Here is an 11623-nt window from a genome sequence, read left to right on the forward strand (position 1 = left end):
TGAAATACTGTTAATCCCTGAACATGTATTTATAGTATGATGCAACTCTAGTCCGTGTACTAATACAGCTGTTTATATGTGTTACAAAAGAAAAACCCCTAGATACACATGCACTTAACTTTTATGAATGCAAATCTACAGTAACTGATTATGCAAGTAGGGTAGCGCCTCTGCGGGTCTTTCTTTGCTTCCCAGTCCAGCGAGTCCCAAGTGTACGTGCTACTTTGTTAGGCTGGATCTCAGCCAAGAATGTCCAAAATAGATACAAGACTTTCAGGATAACCACTGAGTATGTATATTCCATTTATATTCACTATATGCACATTTATCCTCCATGGATATCCATTAAGTCTACTGTAGACCTACTCTTGGTTTAATCCCACCCGAAATTAAAAGAAAAGGCAAACTAATACTGCAGAATTGGAGACAACATGTAACGTTAGTCATACTGCAAACACATTTGAAGACCAGAGCATGCTTAAGGTTAGAGCTAAACCTTCAAAACTCATGGTGTTGCACTGACCCTCAAAAGCTTTGTTGACCATTATTTATTGCAGACACATTTGTACCAGAGATCTTGGTGTGCCCTCTGTATCCTCCCATCCGCCCGGCCTGCCGAGAGCACGAGGGCATTGAAAGTTCATGTGCAGTGGTAATTAGTTCTTCTCCTTTTCTTTTTTCTCCAGATACCACTTGGTCACGATGAGGATCTATACTTTACAGAGAAAGAAGTAAAAGATCTGATCCAGAAGTTTCATTCTGAACTGGAGCTTGCGGAACAAGAAATTGACAAACGGAACCATAATCTAGAGCTGAAGTATGAGTACTTGAAGCCCAGCAATGTTGAGAACAGCATCACCATCTAAGGACACTGTGACCGCTGTCATCAAAGTGTGACATCTCTGTGCGGAGAAATACTCTCATGCAAGCTTCTTCCCAGATGAAGACATTCATGTAAGACCCTCCCCAGATGAAAACTCTTGTGTAAGCATTTTCAAGAGTGGCAACCAAAGTGTAAGTACCTCACCAGACGGAAACCCAAATTGTAGGCCTGTCTCCAGGTGGTGACCCTTATGTAAGCCCCTCGCCAGGTGATGACCGTTGTTTAAGCCACTTAGTCAGGAGGAGACATTGTATAAGGCCAACACACAGAGAGACCTTTGTGTGAGCTTCCCATCCACAAGTGGACCTTTGTGCAAATCAGACTTTTGTGCCTACGCCTTGCCCTGGATAGAAGTTACATACACTATGTATAGCTAAGTTCAATAAATAGTTTTGACTTTTAACTTTGGACCATAACCCTCTGCTGTTAATCTAACTATTTCTTTAATGAGAGCTATGTTGTCCTCATTTGATTTCTTCTCACTCTAAGCTGAGTCCTGTTTCTGCCATTTACATCACACAACGCAAAATCTTCGTGCTTATTATGTTGAAGGATTGATTTGATTTTGATTTGATTTGTGATTTATAAAGCATGCGATTGCCCATGGGCGTCCAACTTCAACCAACTTCTGACCCAGAAATGGCCCCAAGGGGATTTACTAATGCTTTTAGCCTTGGGAATGAATGCAGTCTGTGGTCATAATAGAGTCAACCTCTGAGCACTGCTAGATTGCAACTCACATGTATACTTCAACCTCAGCATTTCCATGTTACTTAATTTCCCCAACGTGGCAGCACCTTTGCCGTTATATTTCCTAATAGTTTTGGAGCATGCCCTAGGTCCCATTGCATAGTCTGACCTCCTATCTTGGTATATTTCACCCTCGGATGCATGCAAGCCCACAGGAGTATCACTCAAGTATAATTTACGGTTGCCTAGTTTATGGAGAATAGCAGTAATAGCTTGTGGCTACCACTTCTCTTCCTTGTTACAAACGTAATGCCTCATTTCTATGTTGGCGGAAAGGATACTCCATTACAACGGCGACGGAGTACCCTTCTATCAAACATATTGGTTCACTGCCTGATTTAAAGTGCTACGGTGGTTTAAAAGATTGAAAAGTGGTGAAGATGGTGGAGACTTCTCTGTCTCTGCCATGGTTAGACCCCTCCAATGACCCGACAGATTAAGGGCCGTTGGAGGATGACCTGTATGTCCGCCCATCTAATTTAGAGGGTCGAGGATATAGGCCCATTTCCACTGCCTGGCGGTAAGTTGCAGTAAAAACTGCAAAAGGCCCACCTCAACATGGGAGATAAGTCCAATGGCAAGTGGGACGTGTTTTTCTTTACAAACATAGCAACACCGAGCAGCGAGCTTCTTGGAAATGCTGCACCTGCCCCTTAGCCCAGATATTTGGTTAATAAAATGGTAATCCTTGGAACATGCACCTGCTATAGGCACCTGCTGCTCGAAAGCATGGCCCTATGGCCACACTATCATAAAACCCAAACAGTGGCGCAACAAAAAATCTATGAATTTAAAAAAGTTCAATTCCAGATTGTATACATTCCATGTCTTTTTTTTTCACATATATAGAAAAGAAACCAGACTCCAGACGTTACAGCAAACAGCCAACATGTTTCATTCAATACATGGGAACTTCTTCAGGACTGTAACATAATAAATACAATAGGTACCGAGACATAAGCCATAGACAGGTGAACATAAATGTATACATAACAAACAGGGAAAAAAGGAAAACACCCAAATACAATATGTACTATATAAGGAAAAAATCAATCAAATGAAATCCTCGAAATATACATTATAAACCCATTACACTCAATGCACAATCCCAATGTAAAATCATACAAAAAATATTCATAGCAATCAACATAGATGGTGCCCTTAAGCTTTGATGTGTGGCTCAAGCGTTAAAACTTCACCATAAACTCAAACTCATACATCACGATTTCATAGTCAGGAGAGATTACAAACTCAGAGGTGAATCATTTTGGAGTTCAACCATCACAAAATTGTATATTAGCCAATCATATGCCTAACTTACAATCAACATCACTAATACAATGTTAACCAGTATAAGGTTTACTGTAGTCGCAAAGATTGGAAAATATTAATAACGAAGGTGGAAAAAAGGAGAGAAAATGGTGACCCAGATGTATCAAATGAGTACAAAAGATATCTTTCATAGCAGTAAAATGTGCGTACATTTCAAAGTCCTCCTCTAAGATCACCAAAGTTCTTGTTTATATTCATCAAACGCACACATATTTATATGTACAATAACCTGTTCCTTACATACCATTTATGTTACATAGCCATGTATTGTGCATTAATTTTTGTAATTCCACCAGCCACCATGAAAAAATTCCTTCTTCATGCGTGGACAGGATCATTAGCAAAGATTGAACATATTTGCAACACAGTTCAGGACAGTCTGGCCACATTTCTGACAACTACCGACAAATTATTAAACATGTAAAAAACCAACAGGAGAGCAAAAAAGACCATAATACCGAAAAATATAAAGGCAGAGGCATCACACCAACACACTTAACCTAAATCCAGTGGAGAACCGTGGGACATAACACACCCAAATGACATGCTATATATATTGTATGGAGATGCTACCATGATAGTATCCGAAAATGAACACCACATGCCACCAAACAATAACCGTATGTAGACACAATCGACTATAGACATCACACCAATCCGCGCGGTCCATAATAAAACACCCTTTCATCCATAAATACATACCCCTTTGAAAATATCCAGAGGGGGACCTCTTTTAATATGTCTTTTGCACTCCTTTAATAAATCTCAGTCACCATTTTCTCTTTTTTTACCCACCTTTGTTGTTCATTTATTTCAACCGTTGTGACTACAGTAAACTTTATTCTGGTCAATATTGTATTAGTGATGTTGATTATAAGTTAGGCATATGATTGTCTAATATACAATTTGTGATGATTGGCCTCCAAAACGATTCACCTCTTTGATATTGCAATCTTTCCTTAATATGGAATCATGATCTATGATGTTGAGTTTATGGTGGTGTTTTAACACTTGAGCCGCACAACAAAGCTTAAGGGCACCATCTATGTTGGTTGCCATGGATGTTTTTAATTTGATTTTGAATTGTGATTGTGCGTAGGGAGAAGTAGATTTATGCTGTATATTTTGTTTATTTAATTTCTTTTTTCTTTCTGTCCTTAATCCGTACTTTTTGTATTTTGGCGTTTTCCTCTTTTTCCTATTCCTCATTTATACATTTATGTTCTCCTTTTGCTGGTTACGTTTATGTTTGTTTTGTATTTATTATGTTACAGCCCAGAAGAAGATCACATGTGATGAACGAAACGTGTTAGGTGTAACGTCTGGAGTCTTGTTTCCTTTATACTTATGTGAAATAAAGAAGATATGGAATATATGCAGTCTGGAATTGGACTTTTTGGAAATTCAGATTTGATTGTTAGTTTCACTACTATTTGTGTTTTCTGATTGCTTTCTTTTTATTTTCAAAATCAAAATCCCACTTTGGTGTTTTTTTTCTTGTAAACAATGTAGAATTTTTTTAATCTTTGCTCTACGGCTCTGTCATGTTTGACGGAGCCGTTTGGCAAAGTTACAATGAAGTTAAAAAAAACTTGCTTGATGGCGGTTCCTGTCAATGCATTAAATGTCTGACATCTGATGGACATTTATTCATTTGGTAGTCTGGACCTCCGCTAGGGGGTGGGAGTGAAATACTCTCACCCTCGTGGAAGGCGGTCTAAATGGCAACAAATGAATCAGGCCTATAGTTCATTTGTTTTTGAAATGGCAGAAAGAAATTGACAGTCATCAACTTGTATGCATTTTTTCTTTCGCAAGTGAACCATATCATATTATTTTTGTTCTGGGTATTAAATAGGCTATGTTAATTTTGTTTTTATGGGTGCTTTATCATAAAATAAATCCTATATGTTCATTTCACATCTACATTAGATGTGTCATCATGGAACTCGTAGTTTTTTTAGTTCACACTGTGTGGCTGAGTGCTAGTAAGACTTCTACTATGTTGGTACCATGTGTAGTGGTCTACTGGATGCATTCCTTTATTGCACAGTTGATTCTAACAGCAATACCATCGACCTAGCAGTGGTATAAATAAGTGAGATGGGTGGGGAGGGGGTAGTGGATATTTTCAAAACCCACTCATTGCCCCTGAGGTGAATTGTACACCAATGTAACTGATAATCTTGGGAGGAAACTTATCTACGATTAATGTTTTTCCTATAAATGTCATAACCACAAAGGTAGTGGGGTGTTCAACAAATCACCACTCAAAACATTGTGTTAATAATCTGTCAAAGCTAGAATATATTTTTAGTTGGCACTTATTAGCCATAAAGCCAATGGTTAATATGTGCCAAGATTCTGTTTGTATGTGAATGAGCATCATAGGAGTCAGGAGTCTCTGAACATGTGTGCCTGCTAAACATTTGATCGTTAAGTCTAGTTTAGTGCCCATATCTGACCACCAAAATCTTTGAGGCATTTAGTCATTGTGTGAACTAAAGGCCCAGAATGAGCATTGTTCATTAATCTATGTCTAATTCTTTCAGATGGAACCACTTTGTAGTCACTAAACAACACACCGTCCTCCACAGAAAGTTAGGCCTTTATTTACCACTATGGTTTCAATGGGCCACCCTTAAAGCACAAAGGGCGCATTCTTTTTTTGTCTACCTTATCCCATTTATGTTTTTTCACAATTGGATGGCATCTCATGGTTCGTAAGGTGCTGCCACCATACAACCATCATGCTTCATTGTCTGGCACAGGAAACCTAGATCAGAAGTAGTCACGAACATTCAGCCCCCTGAGAATGTATTGCACCAGAAACTGGTGTTCATGAATGCTAGAAGCTTTCACAGTCCGCGTACTGTAAATTTACCGTTTTTCATGTTTAACATGATCTATACCCAGGGTCAGTTGGTCTGTCTGCAAACACATTTCCCAAATGAACTGCTTGAACTTCACAACCAACCACCTGCAAGCCAAGGCCACGTTTTTACTCGAGTAATGACACTCCGCTAAGCATCTGAAATTCAAACGAAGCAGTATGTTCCTGGATCCTTTCAATTTTGTAATCTGGCATGGCCCCCAATGCCATACATGAATACATCAACCAAGATAATACATTGTAGTGAAGGACTGTATATTTTAAGTGTCTTAGCTGATATAATACATTCTTTCATAGCCATAAAAAATGTCTGCCTGGCTTCATCCCACACATATTCTCCTTCTTTAAGCAACTGTTTGAGCACTTATGCTTTGTTATCAAAGCCAGAAATAAATGTATGCAAAGAGGTCCAAAAGATCCAATTGTTCCTTGATTGAGGGTTGTAGTGGTACTGTATTTCTAAGATTCCCAGTGCAGAATGACTGAAGGCCCTTTCTACCAGATCCAAGGATGCCACCAGTGCGTTGGCACACGAGGTGCCAGTCCTTGACATATCAGGCAGTGACGTGGGTATCACGCCCACTTTCATGAAGCACTACTGGTTTGACAGACAGGTTCGACAGGAAGGGCATTTTGCCCATTAGGTCCTGCAGGAAATTTCGTCCCAGTCCACTCAACAAACCCTCCACCTTGGGAGGGAACGCATTGGTATGGATTCTAAATTTGCAGAGTCCGCAGTTAAAGTAGCATTCGGACAGAGTTTTTCCGAAGGGGAGTAACTTGTTTGATCTATACTTAAGAAGAACAAGTTACTTACTTTAAGTAAGGCTCTTTCTGGTAGATACTCTATCTAATCGCAGATTCCTTCCTGCCCTCCCACTTCCTCTATCTGTGGAGTGGTCTCTTTTTAAAATTGAAAAACCTCCCAAATTAGAGATATGCGCATGAGTACCACCAATTCATTTGTGCTCAATGTCTGAGGGCATGGAACGAGACACGAAAGAAACTGACAGTGCGTAGTGGTGGCGCTTATATGCGGCTCTGCTCTGTCACTTCCGGAGCAATATAAAGCAAACACAGAGCCGCAGGACACTACCTAGTGTTAGAGGGTATGTAGCATTTCCTGTTACAAGTGTTTAAAGTAGATGTATATTTCTGCATAGTGTCCAAGAGGTCAAATACTTTTACATTATTTCGACATTTGGAACATGATTTGTTGTTTCCATGGCTGGTATATCCTCTGCCTCTATTTCTAGGTATTTCTGCCTACACCAATGTTGCTTCTACCAGCTGGTAGACATTCCTCATATTTCTTGGCAGAACATTGGACTATACTTGGGTTGTGGATCATTCGCTCCACCAAATGCTCAAACTGGCAACTCACCTCCAATTTACACAGAGTTGCCAACCTGCCACATCTGTTTCTTTGGGATCTTGTGCTTGTTGGTAGCCAGGGCACAATTTGTGCCTTTCAACAATGACACCGTGACACAAAACAACTCTGTAAATGCATTATCGCTTCTTCATCAATGTCAAATTCTTTTGACTCCTCTTCTTGTACTTATTTAAGCAGAAGGTTGAATATATTCTTCCCTTCATTACCCAAATAGATTAATAAAATAGCAAATTTGTATTCTACAGGAAATGCTTACACTTCAGTGACTACACTGTACTAGCAGAGAGCTCTGAACCACTTTTCTACTTTATCTTGGGTTCCCTGATAACACTAAAAGGCAGATAGTGTGCTGGATTTTTGCTAATTATCAATAACCCACAGATATTTTTAGTCTTACCTAAAATGTAAATGTATCTATGCCTAACTGTTTCACTTTTCTTTCCTGCCTTTCACACGTGCTGACCCCTGCCGGCTGTTTGTGGTGTGGTTCAATTTTTTAAATAAAAAATAAAAAAGGGGTTAAAAAGTTAGAAAATGTTGCTATTCTAGGCATGTTTTGATGCATATTACATTGTGTGTTCGATGGACCCCACAAATGCATGGAGTTGGTCTATTGTTTATGGGTTCAGAGGGAACAATCATGACAGGACTAGGATTACAGGTAAGTAAGTTATTTCTTGGAAAAGAACTGACCACTCCTGAGTCAAAATTATACTTTGTTGCTTGGGTTGCAAATATATAATTTCCCCTAGCAACAATGCCATTAGTTAAGTCTAGACCCCTCTAGTGGCCATTTGTGGTTCTGCCATAATGAAAACCTATTTAATGTATCACCAGTTCCTCGTTCACACCACTGTGCCTCTTTAAGCTCAGACTACCAACAAAACTTGTTTGCTGTTAAACAACCTGTTCTCAGTGTAGGACATTTTAAGAAAAGAACAGGTATTCAGGGCTTGCCTTAGACAAGAATTATTTTCCGTGCTCCTCCAGTCCAGAAGCATTGTGTTCCAAAATTTGCCGCTTAAACGACTGACAGACATCTATGACTGTGTTTTCACAGCGACGTGGGCTAAGTATTTCAACGTTGTTTTTATATATCCGCATATCGCTGTGTGTACCAATATATTTTTTTAATTAAATAAGCAAGTCGTTTCTAATTGATTTGAAGTGTCCTTTATCCTCTGTTATAATTGCTAAGTTTCATGGTCCTAGTAGACTCAGGTGCACTTGTATTTAGCTTAGTACATTTACACATTTCTGCAAGGCATATCCTCGTTTTCAGTGTTGGACACTGGAAGTTTGATTATTGAAGTAAATTAATTCAGTATTGTATTCATGAATGATATCCTCTCAATGATGCCTTGCGCTTCCTCAAGAATACTGTGCCACCTGCTCATTAAATACATTTTTGCTCAAAGTAACAAGTTTCTTTCGCATGGTTAGGTTCCATAGGCTTGCATTGAGAGAAAACATATGGGCTGTCCTAAATTTCATGTATTGTAGTGTTATGCTTCAACTGACCCTCTTTCTAAGGCGAGCTCTGGCCAGCTGAATTGTTTTTTTATTATTTGCTGTGCTTCTTGCAATTATGCATTAAACACATTTTAGACTGAAGAGTTTCCAGATGTGTTGTGTGTTATTTGTAACAATGGTACAAAAGGGGGCTGGAATGCCAGAAACCGGTCCTCGGAAGCTTGTTTCCGGTCCAGGGAAGGCATGGCTTGGCAGTTTGGGCTGGACTGTTCCCATGAGGCACAGGGTCAGACTGATTTGCATGTAGCCATGTCTGAACTGGGGTGGCAGAGTGGGCTAAAGAACGGTGATGGATTAAACCCAGATCTTTTGACTGGGTGTGAGTGTTTGATTGATTCAGATGCTCCGTCCATCACCACCCCCTTTTGTACCGCTTATTTGTAACAATGCCTCCCGTTTCTGAAACAAAGCTTGTCCTACTAATCAGACTTGTAATCTTGGTCATTATGGGCTTCATTTAGAAAGTGTGATTTTCCTGCGCAGGCTCACAATTGAGTGCCATGTGCCAACGCAGGCACCCTGGCATCATGTTGCAAGGGTGCCTGCATTCCGTGGGTGATGGTTTTTGTGAAGGAAGGTACTCCTACATGCACATAAACAATGATTGATCGCATTTTCCTCTTTCTATGCATGCTGCATTCTGCAGTATGCATAGAAAGAGGAAATAATCAAGGAGAAATGAAAGTATTTCCCCTGGTAGCGCCACCTTGGGAGGCGTACGTAGGATTCTGATGCAGTTCCAGATTTACAAAACTTTGGTTCCATGGATGTTGGGTGGCAAATGCTACAGTAGCACCCATAGAACTCCCCTTTCATGCAGAGTAATGTGTAAAAGAGGCCCATATTTACAAGGTCAAGAAAAGTCAATCGGGGTGACTTTGTTTGGCCTTGTAAATATGGGAAGACCCATTGTGCTGCTGTGTGTCAAAAAAAGTGACGCACCGGCGGCGCAATGGGCCTTGTAAATGAGGCCCTGTATTTCTAATGTTGACTGAATCAACAGAAGGTTCTTCAGTTCACTGTCCCATTGGCAATGCAAGAGGATGATGTTCAACATCGCTTTGAGACGAAATAGTCATTCCATAGTTTCCAGCTTAGATGCTCAAAAAGCAACTGATAACATTAGTTGGGCATGTATTTCTTGTACTTCAGGAGTTATGGTATTTGCTTAGAAAAAAGTCTTCGAGGTCTGGACAATTTACCAATGTCCGGTTGCTGGCACTAGACCAGGAAGCCCCCCCATGCTTTATAAGCTTGCATCTGTACAGCTTGCCATTGGCTTCGGGCAAACATGAATTAGAAGGGGAGTAAGGCTGGGAAAAGTGAATATAAAAGGTTGGTGTTTGCTGATTACCAATTGTTCTTGATCAGTAAGCCGAATGTCAACCAATTGATGTTGGATACAAAGGCTGAAAGTTATCCTAAGATGTTAGCCAGTGGCTTTTGAAACATTCTGTGTGTGAATCAGTATCCGAAACCAAATTTCAACTGGAAACCTCAACTCACAATCTTTGCTTACCTTCATGGGACATAATAATGAACGCAGATTACATGCATGACTTGGGGTTGGTCTTAATAGAAAATCCTATGATTTCTGGAACACATTGTTAAACTTGGAGAATTTCTCAATGAAAATGACTGCTTTGCAGTTTTTTTGCTAATTTCCCCTCTGCTGGAAGGGCAAATCTATGGTATTCACCTGACTGATAGTGGAAATATGCTGAGAACTGGGTTTGCAACAAGGGATAAAGAGTCTATTATATATGTCAAGAAGGAGGGACTCTGAGCGCATAAAGGTCCATCATACATGCTCCCGATAAATAGTCAGGGTAAGAAAGGTATGCAGTTCTTAATAAAATGTGTTAATCTGTTCAGCTCAGTACAGTACCAAAGAGTCTGCTGGGAGCGCGACTCTTAAGGAAAAAATACCTTCACACACCTAGAAAGGTGTCATGCTTAATCATTGGGCTTTTTCTCCACATCGGGCCGGCGCTGCAATGCCCAACGGGCACTCTCAATGGGGCTCTTTACCGGAGATCTTTTTATAAGCCTTTTGTGAAGTGTAAGTGTGTGGGTCTAGGTGTAGATCGATATAGTAAGTGTATGAGTGTGAATGTGATAAAGATAGGACAGGGGGTACTCCCCAGAATTAATTTTAATGCTAGTCTTCTTGCCTATACTAAAATACATGACGCTATCTACTAAAAATAATGATCTAAGATAGCTGTTAGGTTGACATGTTTCAAGCTTAAATTAGTCATACAATTGATCTAGCTGCTTTTCGTCAGGACCAGTGTCACGTAATCTACATAGTGAATGGAGTATCAATAGGTGGATTTCCCTATTTGCTCTCAAACACACGGTCATGATAAGCTCCCTGTGCTCTCGCACTCACCACCAGGGGGCCACATAGTGGGACTTTCCAGTCTTCTAATAAGCTTCCAGACCCTACCCTGTATGCATGTCCTGACTTCCAGACATTTGGACACTTATTGGGAACTGACATCCATTCCCAATCCATGCCGGGATTTGTGATAACCAGCCTGCTTATACTTGTAGCCAGCCTACTCATGCCTGGAACTCCATTATCCAGAATTCCTTGCTCACTGCTTTGTCTCCACCCCTGCAGGTCAAGGATGGGTGGGGGAATTCGGCTCACCTGTGGCTGGCTGCTGCTAGCCTGCTCACACCTGCTGCATGTGATTACTGTAAGCTCTTATAAGCCCCAGCTCCCTTCAGGCCAAGGTTGGTCATTGTAGCTGTTTACTGGTGAGACCGATCCTTGTTTCCAGTGCTCCCTGAGCTTTTGCTATCCTTGTTTCCTGAGCATTAATTA

The 11623-nt window shown here is 40.3% G+C and overlaps 1 protein-coding gene across 3 annotated transcripts in view; it reads left to right on the plus strand.

The window, feature by feature from the left end:
• The window catches only part of ALOX12 (arachidonate 12-lipoxygenase, 12S type), a 158788-nt gene extending 149920 nt beyond the window's left edge, over positions 1-8868 (plus strand). For all 3 annotated transcript variants that reach the window (XM_086945910.1, XM_086945908.1, XM_086945909.1), the window contains exon 15: positions 687-8868. In XM_086945910.1, the coding sequence (XP_086802036.1) occupies positions 687-866 (180 nt within the window). In that variant the 3' untranslated portion in view covers positions 867-8868. The remainder of the gene's footprint in view (positions 1-686) is intronic.
• Positions 8869-11623: the final 2755 nt, after the last annotated feature.

Source organism: Lissotriton vulgaris, chromosome 12 (genome assembly GCF_964263255.1).
Source record: "Lissotriton vulgaris chromosome 12, aLisVul1.2, whole genome shotgun sequence".
Taxonomy (NCBI): domain Eukaryota; kingdom Metazoa; phylum Chordata; class Amphibia; order Caudata; family Salamandridae; genus Lissotriton; species Lissotriton vulgaris.